Genomic DNA, 18195 nt, shown 5'->3' with positions numbered 1-18195 from the left:
GGCGCTGCGCGGGGCCCTCAGCGCCGGGCCGGGCCATGCGAGCGCGGGCCGGGGTGGCGGCGGCGGCCGCGGGGGGCCTGGGGGCTGCGGCGGCCGCCCTGGCGAAGCTGGCGCTGGGCCCGGGCGGAGAGGCAGCCGGCGGCCCGGTAAGGAAGCGGGCAGGCGCTGCTGGGCGCCCCGAGTTCCCCTGCGGCCGCCTCGCAGCCGGAACTCGCGGGTGGAGGGGAAGCAGCGCGCTGGTTTTCCTCCGGCGCTCCCAGATGCTGGCCCGGATTTGCAGGGAAAGGGGGGCGGCGTCGGAGAGCGGAGCCGTGACTCACCCCTGGGGGAGCCCAGCCTTGCCGGGCTGACTAATGCGGGGTGCCGACGTAAACAGCGGGGAGAGCGCAGCGGGAACGAGCGTGGTACGGGAATACCCCGAACCAAGCCCGACTCTGGGAGCCAGTTTGCAGTCCTTCTACGTCAGTGTTACTTTAAAGCAGGATGTTAGTATGACTGGGCATCAAATGCTTGTTCTCAGCCCACTGTTTCGCTGATAGCAGCGCCCTTCTCTCTTTTACTCTGCGTTCGGCCTTGACCAGAGCAGAGATGTGGAGCCCTTGGTCTCCACCGTGCTTCTCTTTGGATGTTCGTCGGTGAGGATCTTTATCTCGGTCGTGTTTCACAAACCCCCGTGTGCTTGAGGTTACGTGGAACTGCTGGCCCTTCGCCTCAGAGACAGTGTCCAGGAGTGACCTCTGGCACAGCCACGGCAGAGGTGAAGATGAGCACCAGGTTGCGAGGGGGGAGAGGAGGAAGGCAGCATACGCGTATCCTGAAAAGCACGTTGGGGAGATTCATTTAGGCATAGCTTGGTACTCGTGGCAAACGTGCATTTGGATTTGAAATCCAAAAGGGAACCCAAAAGGGAAATTAGATCTGAAACGAATCCAGCTTTGCACCAGGAAAAAAAAAACAACAAAAAACTGTGTGATTATTAGAGAGGTTTAAAAAGGCAAAAAATCAGTACCAATCATGTTGATCCTTTCCCTTTCTGATATTGCAGAAAGAGTGGTAGAAAGGAGAATTAAAAAAAAAAAAAAAAAAGAAAATCCTGATATTTTTAATCCTGATATTCTTCCCCCCACCCCAAAAATACCCAAACTCTGCTCTGTACTGACAGAATGGCAAAGCATGGAATTACTGAAAATGCTGACAGCATCTTCTCTGAGTATTTTGCTGTGTTGAAATTTATTAAAATATTGTCCATTTGTTATGGGGTTTTTTTTGTTTTTCCTGAAGTACTATGACAAATTGTCATGTCACTGGATGTGGAGTGTTGCCAGAAGGTCAAGGATGATGATCCTTCCCTTCTACTTAGCCCTAATGAGGCCACACCTGGAGTTTGGGGTCCAGTTCTGAGCTCTCCACTGCAGAAAAGAGATGGAGCTACTGGAGAGTCCAGCAAAGGGTCATAAAGATGATGAAGGGACCAGAGCATCAGAGGCAATGGACATGTGCTGAAATACAGGTGGTTCCCTCTGAACGTGGAGAAACACCTTTTCACTGTGAGGGTGACCAGACACTGGCCCAGATTGCCTTGGGATGTGGTAGAGTTTCCGTCCTTGGAAATACTCCAATACTGTCCAGATAACTGGAGTGATGAGGTTGGAGCAGATGAGCTCCAGTGGTCCCTTTCAACCTCAGCCATGCTGTGATTCTGTGGCAATTTCTTTTTTCTGGGCAGATCAGGTTTTTTTCAGTTTTCAGGTCCATTCTAGGTGACAATTGTTAATTAAATTGATCAACTTAGCTGTAAAAGTAGCCAGGTTTTGTGTAAATGCCATAATCTTTCTAGTAGCTCAAATTGCATGGGATTGTAGATGCATAAGTGTTTCAGAGGGCTCCCTTTGAATCCTGCACACGTGTGGCAAAAGCATTTCTGCAGAGCGGCTACGAGGGGACGCAAATTCAAGAGGTTTTGTGTTGGAGGAAGAGCTACAGAAATCCCACGTTACATGTTGTAGCAGCCATCACTTGTGCAGTGTGGAACACAGCAGCAAAAAGTGTATTGACACTTCTAAGAGCTGATGATGTAGGGTAACAGGATACTCCATGGCACCACAGGGATGGATTTCCTGGCGGGAAGAATGTGTTGTGGTGGCCCAGCCTGAGAGCGACCTGACCAGGAAGGGTCATTGCACTTGAACAAAAGTTCTTTGCTTTCTCCGCTCCCCTGCCAGTCTTCATCTAAAATTACTTCTGCCACTTCAGGAGTGATTCCGGATTATCTGAAATGTACACTGAAATTAATCTTTGCTTAGAAAAGCAATCAGAACAGTAATCCTTGACTCATTGGGGTGGCTCAACTGAGCCCTTAGCAGGGGAGGAATTTATCTCCCTCCTTCCTTGTGGGGAACATGTGGGGATGGTCCTATCTCTTCGTCTGCTTACCATTACAATGACCACTCTGCTGCCTTGGGCACAGAGGAACTTGACCTTTCTTTGATAAACCAACCTTCTTGGCATATGCCACCTGTAGCTGATTTCCCTGACTCTGCATTAGGAGATCAGAAGAGGCCATGGGTTCCTCATCGCTTTTGAAGGTGGCATAGTCGCTGTGATGGTGGGGGGAGCCAGCTTTGCTTCACCACTGGTAGTCTCAGACTAGCTCAAGTCTGGCAAGATCTCTGGAGGTCTCTAGTCTAACCTCTGCTTACACATGACCTTCTCCAGGTAAATTTTAAATACTTAAGAAGGTTGGAGAGCCCATGATCTCTGTTCCAGTGCTTGATCACCTTTGCTTTTCCTCCCAACAGATTTCATTTGTTCCAAACGTTACTTGTTGCTTCTTGTCATATCCAAATGGACCTTGGAGGAGAGCCTGGGCTCCATCCCTCTACACCCTCGGGCCAATGGTTGAAGGCAGTAATGAGATTTCTTAAGGCCTTTTTTTACCTCAGCAGTGTGGTCTCTTTCTGATCCAGAAATACTCTCAAGTTCGGTGAAACACAGAGAATTGTTTTCTCCTCTCATCCCTACTCCCAAGTCTGCTTACTCACCAGAGGTGTGTGGATGTAGATAACCCCCTGAGGAAGGTAAAACTGCCAGCTCACACAGGCAGAGGGTGAAACTGGGAGGCAAACCCTGTCCTGTGGTGAGCCCTAACACAGCAGTTTTCTTCCTCAGAGGAGTGGTAGTAGCTGGACATGGTTGTCTCTTACCCATCCACATAGGGTTTGCCAGGGTGTTAGTGGGAAAATAGAGTGATTCACTAGTGGGAATCATTTTTAATCTTTACTGTTGTCCTGATCAGTTGACCTTTGCCACAAGTGGGGCAAAATGAGGCCATAGACCTGCACCATCCCTCACTGGAGAGGGATTAGCCTCGGAGAGCTTGTGCCAGACATCAAGCGTGGACTTGCTTTGCATTGTTTTCCTTTTAACTTTGTGTTTGCTGTATCACTTGCTTCAGAAAACTGTGGCCTTCCCTACTGCTTGCAATTAGTAATTTCTTCTTCTGAGTGGGAACAGGACACGTTGGACCCGTTGATTTGGGCAGCTGGCAGGAGGACACTGCAGCCATTCCCACAGGGCAGGTGCCACCTCTGAGCTGTACTTGTTGGTGGCTTCAAACCTGTGTTTCTGTCTGCCTCAAAATGGACACCATGGACTGAAAGGTGACAGGCTATGTGGCTGCAATTGCTATGGGCTTAGACAAAGCTTTGCTTTCACTTGTCACTGTGAGAGTTGTGATCTGCTTGCCTGTGATCTCCCTTGGTGTCTTCACATCAACTACATGGTACTTGGGTTGGGGAGATGGCCTCAGCTGCTTAAACTAGGAAGAGGTGGGGGGCATTGTGGGTGGTGCTGGCTTTTTAGGTGCAACTGTGCCCCTTTTTCAGACTGAGGCTGTTACACATCTGGTCAGGTTATCTAAGGAGAGAGGTCTTTCTTTAGGCCCTTGAATTTGGAATTGGTTTTATTGCTACTAAAAGCTAGAGCAGAGACCCCTCAGTAAACCTCACTACTCTCCAGTGAGCGTGCAAAACAAGGCATGAAGCCACTCAGCTCTTCCTTTCCTCCCAGAGATCCTGCTCTACCCTCACTTAAGCAGCAGGGCAGGCCAGGTCCTGGGAGCTCATAAGGACAAGCACTTTGGGACCACCCAGGTCTTGGTTCATGTTCACAACAGTTGGGTTCTGGAGCACACACAGTGCCAGCATGTACATGTCTGGTGTTTGTCAGACTGAATTTGACCCTTTTCCATACATCACGTGATAAGTGAAGGGCATTTATGGGCATTGTGTGTGGCACCATGTGAGCTGGAGAGCTTTCTGCAGATTGGTGTCTGGCATGGTAGCTGCTGCATGTTATCCCAGCACTTCTCAGCTTGTAGTGTGAGGCCGGGCTTGCAGCAGAACATGGCAGGCTCACAGTCTTTTCAGAGCTGTTTCCCCATTTCCATTTCCTTCTGTGATTTAATACAGTCATCTTCATGTAATATGAGCTGTAATTCAGTTTCAAAAGCCCACACCATTAGGTATGGCTCCAAAGCACCCATGAATTACTGAGGTTGAATAAATGGAGGGTGAAAATACAGAGTTTTCCATTTTGTCTGCAGCTGCCAGTGTTGCTTCGCTTCAGCTGTGTTGGCCTGGTGTTTGTGTGCAATGCAGTGATGTGGACAGTCTTCACAAAAGCCTTACGACTCTCCTCCTCCTCAGCTGCTGCCTCTGTGACAACAACTGCCTCCAACTTCATCTCTTCGGTGAGCAGACCCCTTCCCCAGATGCTGAAGCCTGAGGAGCACAGCAAGGTGGGAATGCCCACGCTGGTTGTAGCTCATCTCCCAGTGCAACCAGCATCGCTGGCCACAAAGAGAGAGTTACAGGCAGATGTGAAATGATTGTGTCAAGCCTCAGCTGCTCTGATAGTTGTTCACAGCACAGGTGGTGGAACTTTCCTGGGTGGTGCAGGAGTAAGGGTGCTGCTGCTCAGCATGATGCCTTGCAGCAGCAACACAGTCTACTGGACTTTTCTAATTGCCAGTGGGAGCTGGAGCTGGGGGCTTTGCTTCTTGTTCCTTTTGCTTTGCAGCACCTCAGTTGTGACAAGCCAGAGTTACCCTAGGCAGGTGTGAAGATGCATCACCTCTAGTGACAGCAAGAGTCTTAGACCCACAGGTTTTTTCCACTTGCTTTTCACTCTTGGCAGCAGTCCACCTTGCTTCTGTGCTCCAGCTGGCGGACAGCTCATGGTGGTGTCCAGTAATCGACAATAATAATAAATGCCCAGTCAGTGGGAGATTTGGCTCCTTGAGAAGTGCTGGGAGGGCAGCAAATCACATTGCACATCTGCCAGATCCTGCTTTGGGACCACACTATGGCTGTGCTTCCAGGCTGGTGATGGAGTTGGTCATCCCAGCTACAGTTTCCTCAACAGGTTTTTTTCCAGGGCTGTCTCCCCCAGAAGTCCCCACAGCTCTGGTAGTTCAGGAAGCCTTGGGGCAGCTTGGCCCAGCAAAGCTTTGTGTCTCTCTTTTTCTTCAGGCTATCCTGGGAAAATTGCTCTTCGGGGAGACCTGGACACCTCTGTGGTGGGTCGGCCTCACCACGACAGTCTGCGGGCTCATGCTGCTGCACACGGCTGCACCCCAGCTGGTGCAGGTCCCAGCGGAGAAGAAGGAATGATAGCTGCTGGAGGGGTCATGGTGCCATGCCGCCCCTCTCCAGCCTGTCTCATGACGACATCCCCAGTCCCCACCAGCCTCTGAACACGTCGGCGACCGAGCTGCTAACCCCTGCCCACTGCTCATCTGCTGACTTGCAAAATTGCATTGGTCACATCTTTCCTGGTGGTGGTGTGGTGGCAGTGACAGCCTCGGAGGGGGCTGGTCAACTCTGAGTCAGTATTGTGAAAATCAGGGCCAGAGGCCATCAGCCACTCCTCCTCTTCACACCCTGTGGAGCTTTCCCAGTTTGGGGAATGCTGAAAGTAAACATGGTGGCTGTGGAAGGTGCTTGTGCATCAGTATTTCTCCATGAAAGGACCTATCCCAAAAAAGAAAAGCAGTCACAATTAGATGCTGAAGGCAGCTCTTATTTCTGCGCTGCTGTTCCTGACTTTCTATTTCTTGAAATGATTCTATGCCTTCTGCTACCTGTAAGGTTGTGGAGGCTTTCATTAATTCCTTCAGCTTCCTCTATCAGTTACATACACCTTTTAACTTGCCATTTGTATCTGACATCTAGAATTTTCACTTACCCATTCCTAACATGTTACTCACTGTAAGGCTGCTGCTCTTTCCTTTAAACCCTTACCCAGAATACCATTCCTGCTTTGTGTAGGTCAAACTAATTTTGGGACAATTCAACAAGCAACCTGCTTTCACTTGGAGTGTCTATGTTCAACATGTCCCCCATCCCCACTCAAGTTGACAATTGCTTTAGTGTTTGGTAAAAGGGAGTTTCTCAAGCCATGTTTTTTCTACACCTCTGGAAGATGCTTGTTCCAATTCTCTGTGCTTCACCTAACTTAGTCCCATTCATGTGATGTGATCAACCAGATCACTGGTATCCAGGTATCTGCTAAATTTTGCATCAATGATTACTCCCTGTTCAGCTGTCAGTTTGGTGAATGTGTCACGAGTCATCATTTGTAAGGTATCAGCTTCATTCCCCTGCCCTCTTTTTTTTTCCTTGGAAATTCTTCAGTTGGAATCATAATTAAGAAATATAATGATGCCTATAAATGTATGCATGCATCATGCTGGTGATATCACTTGTTTGCTCTGGGCTTGCCAGGTTGTCTCTGTCATCTTGTAATGGCAGAAGGTGAGTCACGGTTGTGGCATGTGCAGAAAACCTAAGGACACATTTGTGTTAGCGTCTGTATCAGAACCTGTCAGGTCATGACAGGTAGATCTGTGCTGTGTCAAGCATAGAATAGACTAGTGGATGGAAATGCCACTGGAGTTGGGTTTGTGCCTTTTTCTTCTTTGAATCAGAAGAGTCACTGTCCCAAAGAAGAGGCCAAGAGCTCTATTCCCTGCCATTCTAGCTCACCACATTTGGTAGCTGTGTCCCAAGAGGGGCAAAGCCTTTGCCTCTCCCCTCAGTGTGCTCTCAAGTCTTCCCATCAAAGAGGGGAGCTGCATATGTGGGACGGGGGAGGCCAGAGTGCTGTGGGTGGCAGCAGTGGTAGGGTGGGACACATTCGGTTGCGTGGGAAGCTGAGACCTGACACAGGGACCCAGCATCCTTCATAGGTCTGCAGACATGAAAGCCAGGAACCATGTATTTCTAAGTATATCAAGTCTCCTTAGATCTTCATACATGATGGAAAATTAATAAAGCCTGATTTATTTGCCCTTGTTATTAACCCTCAGCCAGCTGTAAGCCATGGTTTCCTTTGTGCAAACAGCTGTAGAAGGATGAGGCTTTCTGGTTAATTTGGGTGTTGTCCCATTTCCTAATAAACCATTTGGAAAGCTTTTTAACGTGGACTATCTCAAAACTGACATTTCTTTATTACGGTCATTACTGGAGGTCAAGGTTCGGGAGGTATTTGTTCAGAAGTGGAAGGTGTGCCGAAGGTGTGAGCAACACTTTACTTGGTAATGCTCTCTTTAAGGTGGATGAATATAAACCAGGCCTGTAAATTTCTCATAAATACTTGAAGGTGGGAACAGAAGTAAGTTTTCCTCCAATTCCCATGGGAAGAAAAGATTGCCAAGCAGGGTTCATTTTATGGCAGAATCCCACCCCTCTTTGTGTACAAAGAGTTGGACCATGTCTGCCAGTGGGGCCAGGGCTACAAGAAAAACTGGAATCCCTGTGTGGCAAAGCAGTGCACTTCTGATAAACTACCCATGTGGGATCATCCAAAATGTGGCTGAAGGTAATAAAAAAAAAAAAAAAAAAAAAAGGATTTCCGAAATAAAACTCTGTCCAAAGCTTAATAGCTGGGTTTTTTTATTTATTTATTTACAGATATTTTAGACCACACACACACAAAAAAAGCAGTATGAGACTAATGAATGAACTGTGTTAGACAAGTCAGTGGTTCAGATGTAGTGGACCTTGTAAGGTGGCTGAAGATCATAGCCAACTCCAAGACCTTGGTTTCCTGAGGCAGAAGGTGGGTTACCTTTATGTGGGAACTACAGCAGTATGCTTGCATGGAGTTTTTGTTCAGTTGAGGCAAGCTATTATTAGAGAAGAGTCTTGGACATATATTTCCACTCAGACTCCAGCAAAATACAGTTCTGTATGCAGATCTCACAGAAACACAGTGCTGTATCTACAGCACTGGTGGATAGGGGCAAAGCCATGGGCATTGTCTGCCTGCATTTGTGTAAATCATTAGACGCTGTCCTGCATGACATCCTTGCCTCTAAATTGGAGACATGGATTTGATTCCAGGCACACCTACAAGTTGGGCAGAGACATGGCTGACAGCAGTCTTGTGGAGAAGGACTTATGGGTGGTGGCTGACCAGAAACTCAACATGAGCCAGCAGTGTGGGCTGCCAGCCCAGAAAGCCAAACAAATCCTGGGCTGCATCTAAAGGAGGGTGGCCAGCAGGTGGAGGGAGGTGATTCTGTCCTTGTACTCTTCTTTCATGAGACCCCACCTGGGGTGCTGCATCCAGCTGTGGTGCCCCTGACATAGGAAGAACATGCAATTGTTGGAGCAAGTCCAGGAGGCCACAAAATTGAGAAGGGGACTGCTCTGTGAACAGCATGTAAGAGCACCTGCTCTGTGGAGACAGGTTGAGAGCATTGGGGCTGTTCAGCCTGGAGAAGAGAAGGTTGCATAGAGACCTCATAGCAACCTTCCAGTAACTGAAGGGGCCCTGCAGGGAAGCCAGAGAGGGACTCTTCATCAGGAACTGCAGTGATAGGACAAGGAATAATGGGTACAAACTGTAAGAAGGGAAATTTAGATTAGATAGATGGAAAGAAAGCTTTTCTGAAGCAGGTTGCCCCGAGAAGCTGTGGATGCCCCATCTCCGGGGCCTATTGAAGGCCAGGTTGGATGGAGTTCTGAGGAGTCTGGTCTAGTGGAAGGTGTCCCTGCTCCTGACAGGGTGTTTGGAGCTAGACGATCTTTAAGGTCCCTTTCAACACAAACCATTTCATGATTCTGTCACCTCCCAAGTGCTGGCTGTAATGAGTCTTTCCTGCACGTACCTCTCATTCTCAAACATACCACTTAGTTTTTCAGCATCTTCTTCATCATCAGGCATGGCCATACCATGTCATACTTTTAAAGTAGAAGAAGCAGGTGCATGGTTAACAGGAAGGCTCACAATGACACAGGAAGATTCAAATAAGAATACTAGAATTAATGGTGGGAAGCATTAGAAAAATCTGTTGTATAAACAAGGTCCAGGATTATTGTATTCTAGGGTAAACAATGTCTCATATACTTTTACAAGGAACAAAGCCAAATGAAATAATAGTTTCAGTTAAACCTTAAACCATAATTTGACTGATCAGATAAGGAAATATACATAAAAACGTTTAAATGTCTCTGTTGTCATTGACAAGGAGTCACTGAACACTTGTACAGCATCTCGGTCACAGCGTATATTGAAATCACTTGAAGGATGGTATGTTTGCCCAGGTGATAATTATTTGAAGTAGATGCAATAAATAAGTTTGGTAGATTGTTCTGCTGAGTTTGGTATATTCAAAAATTTCAAAGAATTTGACTCAGCGTCCTCTGTTGACCCTTCAGAGACCTTAAATGATCACAGTGTAACAGTGTCCCAAAAGCACACATAATTACATGATCTTGCAGGCGGTGAGGTATTTTTGAAGAAGGAAGTCGTGTGATGTAACGTGCCAGAAGAGTGGCTCTGACCTCGTCTGGCACAGAAAAAAATCACAAAATTAGGAATAAATGGGCACTAATCCTGATAGAAGAGCAGCAGCAAAGCTTAATTTTGGGGACCTGAGAAGTGCTGAGGGAAGTCACACAATATGGGCACTTATACACAGCAAGTGGTGTGGTGCCTGCAGCTCACCTGGTCTTGGAGAAAAATCTGGGGTGAGCTCAGGTCAGTGGTAAAAGCCTTCCCGAGAAAACCAGGACTTTGCCCCTAAAAATCAAATGCGTGGAGCATTGTACCATGTGACTTTTTAATGGAAAGGATTAAAGAAAACATTCATGAAAGTGTTGTCCTTCCCGAGGAAGGAACAAAGTACTTTAGACTGTAAAACAACACCTTCTGGCTTTAGGCAGATGGTTGTTGGGTTGGGTGTTTCGGTGCCCTTTCTAAGGCAAATCTCTTTCTAGATACTTTAACACCAAAAACCAGAGGTCAGCAACTTGCTTGTAAAATCTGAAATGGGGTCCTGGGCCATGGGCAGGGAGGAGGGAGAAGCTCTGTGGGTTGGGCAGGGGCAGCCAGTCCCAGGAGCACTCTCAGAGTCCTGACATAGTCAGTGGTTCTACCTGGAGTGTTTTTCCAGTGCTGGACCTCCAAATTCAAGAGGGGTGTAGGAAACTGGTCTGGTTCAAGGATTCCAGGCTGAGGGATGTGGGCTGGTTGGAGACAAGGAAGGCTCAGGCTGACCCAGTTAGCCTTGGAAAGGAGTTACAGAGGCGGCGTAGAAATAGGCAGTACTAAACAAGGCAACAGGCACAGGTTCTGTCTTAGTACTTTCAAGCTGGCCATCAGGGGAAAAAATGTCACTAGGAGGTTAGTTGCCTATACAGGCAGCGGAATCTCTGCCCATGGAGGTTTTCAAAACTCAGCTAGACAAAACCTCAAGTGACTCAATCTAGTGTTGGTGGACCATCCTGTCTGGGCAGACAGATGGATTTCCTGTGACCTAGGGGCCAATTTCATGATCACCACCATCTATAAATGGAAACCGGTTTGACCTTCCTCCTCCATGTTTAGCAGTTCCCATTAAATCCTGCTATGCCACAGGAAGGAGGTTCCTCCTTGAGGCACCATGCAGACTTAAGCTGCCAGAGGCTTGTACCCTAATCACAGAAACCATAATGGACACTCGCATGTGCATTCATAGCCTGAAAACAAAATTAACAAAGGAGAACTCCATGATAGCGAAGTGCTTTGTGAATCTGAGCTTTTGCTGGTTGAGGGGACAGCCAGGTGGGTGCAAGTTAGTGATGGCTCCCAGGGCTGGGCAGTACTGACCAGCTGCAGCACCCCAGCATGGGGTGCCCGGAGGGATGACCAGGAAGCCTGGACCTTGTGTTACTCCATCCCATGGCTGTGTGCAGCACCACTGTGACCCGTGGCCAGTAGCAGCACTGGGCATACACAGAAGACTGTTTGCCATGGGAGCAGCCAACGAGCCAGCTGTGCTATTCACTCTCCAACAAGGTTTTTTAGTTTCTGACTGTTTAATAAAATTATTAGTTGTTTCAATTTTCCCTTGAGATTTATGGAAGTGTGTCTGCGTATGGCTGTATTAAGTGCCAAGATTTCCTAAGCAGCTCTCTTTGTGCCCTTCTAGTCCTGAGGGATTGCTCATGTTGGATTAAAGCCTGGAGAACTCCTGGGTGAGGCCTCCCACTCTCATTTTGCTGGGGCGGGGGGATGATGCACACCCTGCTTAGCCCTGCACATGTTTTGCACGGCACAGAGGCTCCGCTGCACCCTGAGGGGCTGAATCCATGACAATGGAAATAAGCGAGAGGGAAGGGCTGCCAAGAGTGGTAGTAGGTGGGGCGCTGTAGATGATGCTACCACTTTTTGTACATTTTGAACCTGTTGCTCAGTCTCGCCTGGCTCAGAGGTCACTATGAGCCTGTGAGAGTCGGGGCTGGGGCTCGGCAATGTGAACAGCTCGGGTCCTCCCTTGGCCCAAGCAGAGCATCTCTGGTTTTGCAGCGAGAGGTGAGAGTTGGACAGCTCTGCTTGGCACTGTGACCTGCAGTGTGCAATGTCTGAATAGCAGCCAGGGCTTCGACCCTAATTGCTTTAAGTAAATTAAGGCGACACTTGGGGAGAAATGAGCAGTGCCCCAGGGAAGGATGAGACATTACAAATACATTTTCCACTGCCAGTTGACTGTTTCTTCATCCAGATAGGAGGCAATTTAAGTGACTTGTTCCCTTCAGGACTCCAGAGTTAGGCAATCACAAGCACAATTCTGCCAGGAACCAGTGTTGCATGAAAATGCTTCCTAGAAAACCCTGGTGGTCATGGAGTGGGTCATCATGAGCTGCTGTGAAGGACAATAGCCTGGATTCTGTGATGAGGAGTGGGTGGGAGTATGCTATCTTGGTTGCTTTTCAGGGCAAATAGCCACAGATCTCTGGGCTCAGTCAGTCCCACCATAGCTGGATATTGCTTTTTAGGTGTGCTTTTTAGGTGTGCTTTTTAGGTGTGGAGCTGCTGCCTAGATCCCAAAAAGCATCTCCAGTAGAAAAGCCGCTCGGGAGGAATTCAGGCCAAGCAGTCAAGTTCACACATCACGCATGCCACGAGGCTAGCTCAGCAAGGAGAGGCAAGAAGAGCCTTTGTATGAGATCAGTTCCAGCAAGGTTTTATTCCAGGTGCCGAGGGGAGATCCAGAACAAAGACCAGGCCATGTGCTGTGCACAGTCTTAAGTATGGGGTTCAGCGGCCACTGACCTGGGGGCACGGGGGTGGTACAAAGGGCAGGCAGGGTCAGTGACCTACAGGAAAGACAGGGCTGGTCACCAGGGTGACCAATGGGTTCACCAATGGGGAAACAGGGAAAGGAGAACCCACGAGAATTTGGGCATCAGGGAGAACGAGACTTGGGTAGAGTTACAGATTGTCACAAGGCACCATGGGGAAGTCTAGGTGGGAAGGCTCTATGACAGATCCTTCCAAGGCAAGACCCTGGGTATTACCTCAGGGGGCTCCAGGGACTCCACAGACTGCCACTTGATGGATGCATTCAGGGGTGGGACAAAACCTTTGCACCAGGTGTGGTTTTGATCTGCTCTGGTGTAACACATGAGCCAGATCCCCGGTGCTGTGTGGGACCATATCCTCCCTGCAAACCTTGGTCTAGGAAGTTTCTCCCTTGCCACCACGTGACAATTTCAGCTGCAGTGCTGGCTGGCGGGAATGCGGTGTGGCTCAATGTGACCCGTAGTCTCTAGACCATGTACATCTCGATGTATATAGACACACACCCAAAACAGACAGGTGGGAGAAGCTGGTACACCTCCCCTGCAGAAAGAAATGTTACTCGAAGACACTGGCATGCAAGTTTCTGTTTTCTCACTTAGACATTTGCAACCAAACACATATTCTGTAGGTGGGAAGGTATTCTTTCAGTATTTTCCTTGTTCGCTGGAGCTGTTTTTAATACATGGATAAACCATTTTATCCCTGATTCAATATTTGTGCTGTTGATTTCCTTGCCCTTACCATTTATTTTTGCAGCCCTCTTTTGCTTTATTTTTCCTCGTACCTTTTCATATTGTTTGCTTTAGGTGTAGGCTTGTGGGTATGTGTTCACACTGCAATCAGTCAGTGTGGTCATACATGCAAGCAAGTTCATGGGTCAATGGCAGTAGGGTGGATACAGCCCTGGAATAACTACACCCACCTTGTTGCACGCGTTCCAAACACACACTGTAGGTTATGGGATGGCATAGTGAGGGGGGTCCTTCTCCCCATTTTAGATGTCTGAATGGGATGATGGTGTGAGGAGGGAGTTAGCAGGCTAGGGGCATTCAGACTGCAAAAGAGTGGTGCTTTGTAATAGGGGCTGAGAAGGCCTTGAGTTGCATGGAAAAAGTAAGCTGGAATAATGGTGAAGGTAAGCTGTTAATTGTCTCCTCTGCTGAGAGGATGGGAGCCAGAAGAGAAGCCAGCAAGCATCAAAGCCAGAGGAGCTTCCTCTTTTCGCATGTGTCATTTAGCTGGGAAACTCCTTCCTGCAGGAAGCAGCAGAGGCTCGCTGGCTCATCAGGTTCAACAAGTGGGCAAATATTTTTAGAAAAGCTACTTTCCAGAAAAGGTGATGTGATGGAGATTTTTCTTTGTCATTTATTGCACAAAATTCTAAAGTATTTTGCTGAGAAGCAGAAATACCTCATGCTGAGTTGATTTAGACTAATACATAATATCTTGGCACTGGAGCTTGTGTATTTCAGTGTTTCCAGTGCAACAGTTGTACTAGAACTGAGGGTCAAGAAATCATAGTACTAAAATTCCAGGTTCAACCTTCTCACGTTGTTGCTCCATATATCTAGACTGATACTGCAATTTTGCCTTTTGCACCTCAGACAGGAAAAGGCTCTTAAAAGATATTTTAACATCATAGCATTTTGCTTGCTCTTAAAGTAGCTCTCTCTTTAGTCAATGGCCTAAAACCTCAGGTTTTGGGTGCACAGAACTTCTCCTTCAGGGCAGGGAGAGTGTTTTGCCTGAGTAGCCATAAGTCTATGTTTGATATATGTGGAAGTATGGTCACTGCTTGATCTCTGGTTTTGCCTTCTTCAGGAGCAGAGCCTTTGGGTGGTACTGAGCTGGGCAGAGGGTGATACAGTTTTCATTCCTTCTGCAGGCAAAAGGCCAAAGCCAGTCACCTATATCCCTAACTTAGATCCGAAAATCCTCTTTCAGTGTTTAGTTGGAAGAAAGGAGTTGGGCTTCCATGGATCTTGTGGGTCCCTTACAACTCAGGATATTCTATGATTTCATGATACTATGAAACAGTGGAATTTCCATTATAATTATAGTGGCATCAGTCACTTCTCTGGTATTTGCCTGTGAGAAACTCATTACCAGGTATCTGGGGCCAGATGACTTGGAATCAGTTAAGATCTGGGCTTGGCCATCTTGCATCAACCCCTGACGTCCAAATGCCTACCACAAGCTGGCTCATGTTGGATTAGAAGTGAATTTGTCTGCTGGATACACAGGATGCCCTGTGGGTACAGACCACTGTCATGGTCCATGGTCGAATTATGTGAGTGAGAAGTGATCAAATCAATGCTCCTTTCAGAGTAACGGCAGCACTGACATGTCAGGATCATTGTGTGGATGTGATGTGTCTCAATACTAGGACATTCCTAAAGACTGAGGTACAGCTTAATGAAATTGTGAGAGCAGGACCAATGTAGCACCTCAAATCCAACTCAAAAGAGATGGACCAGATCCTCAGCTGTTCTCCATCTGTGCTTCTTTTGTCTTTGACGCCCCCAAGGTTTCTTACTACTTATCACTCCCTGGGCTGTGATTCAGGCAGGACTCAACACCTACTAGGTGGTGCACGTGGGAGCAGTCCTGCTGTGTCAGTGGAGGACATCTTCTCACTGTGCTGCCCCTCAGGACCCAGACAGGGGCTGTGCCCTTGTGTACCATGCCAGATGCACTGCTCACCCTCTGACACCTCAGAGCAACCCCATGGGAAAGCTGAGTTCACCTTTCCAGAGCGCAGAAAAGGAAACCTGTGCTGGTTTTGAGTTGTTATTTATTTTGAGTATTACTCCGACTAGACACAGAAAAAACAAACCCAGACAAAACAAAGGCAACTTGAAGCCTCGGGTGTTTATAAAAAATGTAACTCAGTAAATTGCTGTTATAAAAGGCAGTTTCTCATTGGGTTGCAAATGAATGAAAATGTAAAGCTAAGGATTTGTCTTTCCTACTTGGCATCAATACCTGTGGTCATGCTCTGGAAGTTTGACTTGTTTTGTCTTTTTTGATACACAAAATAAACAAAACCGAGACAAAGGGCAAGCTTGTAAATAGGGGAGCAGCCACTGAGGAATTTTATTTTATTTGTTTGCATTGTATTACCTTCTTGTGCCAGCTAATAAGGTGACCTTGCAACAGACAGATGCAGATAAGGCTAACCGCCTCTGTTGTCTTATTTAGCAAGCTGGGAAGTAAGTTGCTGAAATTATTGGGAATGGGAAGATTTCCTGTGGGGGAAAAAAACCAAAACAAACAAACAAGCAAGCAAACAAACCACCAAACTGTTAATTAAAAGAGTATAGTTTTATGAGACAGTTTGAAGTGATTAACTGTTATAACTGTTTGGGGATAAAAAATGAAATTAAAATGGGCTGGTGTTTTTCATTGCTTCACCAAGAAGAAAAAAGCTGTGATGCTGAACCATAGCCAGCCACTCTGTCCAGCAAAGACAGGAGGTTTTCCTGTAAAAAAACAGAGATCACCTGCTGACAACCTGAAAAATTTTGAAACCATGTCTTTTAAAAACATTCCTGTAGTTCAAGTTGAAATTCCTCTTCTCGGACCTTGCCAACAACTCTTGGAGAGCATTAGAGTTCAATGGCCTTTCCTGGCAGGGCAAGCTCGTACGAGCCAGGGCCGGAAGGTTGTGTTGGGAGCATGGTACCATGTTTGTACTGTGCCAAGTTTAGTTTTGTTGAATTGAGATACTGCCAGTGTGTAGAGAAAGATAATGGGAACACGCTAGATCAGCAGCTGCACAGAGCAAAAGGAGAACTGAAACCATACCCCTATGGCCAACCTCTCCCACACCCCAAATAAAAAAGGGTCAGTCACCTTCCAAGATGAAATAGGTTTATGGCAGGGCAGAACCCACACCCATGTAATTTTTACAATCTTTCCTCAGACTCTGAGGTTTAAAGTGAGGGTCAGGACATGCACACTGTTGAAATCAAAGTTTTGCAAAACTCCTCAGGAGTGGAAGTATGACTGTCCCTGGGGAATACATGCCCTTCTTCCCTTGCTCACCCTCCAGCACATCTCGAAATTTTTTTTTCAGAAGCAAAATGTTACCAACATAAATCTGTTCCTGTTTGCAAAAATCTGTAATTTTGCTGCAGGACTCTCGTGTCAACACAATTTAAGATGCCTCCAACCAAGCATAGGATTATGTATAAAACAGGTTTAGACTGGATTAGGAAGCTACTGTCAGCGACTTCAACTGATGTGGGTGACTTTTGCTGCAGTTAGGTGGAAACCAGTAAGATACATCATAAGTGTTCAGATTACATGCATTACTGGTTATGTTGTTGTACTGACGTTCCGTGTATACTTTACTTCATCCCATACTGCTTCTAAACAAAAATGTCTTTCACCCTCTAGGAGGAAGGAAATGCAGAATAAAAGCAACACAGAAAGGTAAATCAGGGCTGCAGTGTTTTTGTCAGTAGTGAAATACGTAATTGCCAGTGCATTGTCTGGTGCTGAATGGTGAGTGATGCTCCGTCGGCTAAGAACATTGGTGGTTCAGATGTTCTTGCAGATGTCCTGTGAGATTATGGATGTGTACTGAACCCTTGGTGCCCTGTGGTGCACTAGTCATGCTCTCAAGTAAGGACACCCAACATACACGGGCCAGCAAGCAGTGACATGCTCAGAGGGTGGCATCTGCTAACTCAGCTCCTCGTTTGCACCAAGGGAAACAATCCTCCTAAAGGAAATATCTACTTTCCTAAACCAGTCGGTGCCTTTGAAGGCTTCCACAGGGAGATCCTCTTTTGGAAAAACCTACATTTAGATGTGGCAGCCTTGCAAATAGAATTCTACCTTGCTGAACCCTGGGCTGCTGCCATTCAGGAAGGCATCAGGAGGCTGAGGCTGCTCCCACAGCTGAGCCATCTCTACGTTTCTGGGTGTCTGGGGACATTTGTATCTCTTTCTGGACACTGTGCCCGTGTCACTGGTGGCCTGTTTAGCACCAGCTCTCCTCTCTGTGGTGTAGACTCATCTCTCCATCTTTGGTCGCCCTGAGGACCAGGATGGCAGTGGGGCATGTAGGGTTCAGCCAGGGCAGAGACCTTTGGCAGAGCTGTCAGCAAAGAGCACCCAGCAAACAGCTCCTTTTCCACCACATTTCTTTCTCTTCCTGGGCATAGCCTGATTCTCCTCTTTCCCGCTCAGTGCTCCCACTGGGCTGTCTCCCTTGACGTCTACCTCATCCTGTGGGGAAGGGGACAGTGCTAGGATCCTTCAGCTTTCCAGCTCACCTGGGTAAATGCTGGATTTTAGCCCACAGCTCCAAGTATTTCTGTCCCAAATGTGATGACAAAAACCTCATTAACTTAAAAAGAATGTTAGACTGGTCCAAATGGGGAACTCTGTTCTCCTAAGGACCAAATATTTGTAGGTTTCCTTGTAAAGTTATCTCTGGAGTTGCAGTCCTGGTGACCTGGATATTAGGGCATAGGTGAGCTCTTACTCATGTAGCCCATGATTTTACTGTTTGTCAATGAAGGGTCTGTCCACTTGTCATCTGATTGTGCA

At 47.3% G+C, this 18195-nt stretch overlaps 1 protein-coding gene across 1 annotated transcript; it reads left to right on the top strand.

Annotated features, from left to right (window-relative positions):
- The first annotated feature begins 35 nt into the window (after window positions 1-35).
- TMEM42 (transmembrane protein 42) lies at window positions 36-7937 on the top strand. Its single transcript, XM_040080066.1, has 3 exons — window positions 36-146; window positions 4604-4750; window positions 5532-7937. Exons 1-3 carry the CDS (start codon window positions 36-38, stop codon window positions 5670-5672), a joined length of 399 nt encoding a protein of 132 aa, XP_039936000.1. The 3' UTR covers window positions 5673-7937.
- The last annotated feature ends 10258 nt before the right edge of the window (window positions 7938-18195 follow it).

The sequence above is a fragment of the Hirundo rustica genome, chromosome 1 (assembly GCF_015227805.2).
Source record: "Hirundo rustica isolate bHirRus1 chromosome 1, bHirRus1.pri.v3, whole genome shotgun sequence".
Taxonomy (NCBI): Eukaryota; Metazoa; Chordata; class Aves; order Passeriformes; family Hirundinidae; genus Hirundo; species Hirundo rustica.
This window is presented reverse-complemented; position numbering and strand designations above follow the sequence as displayed.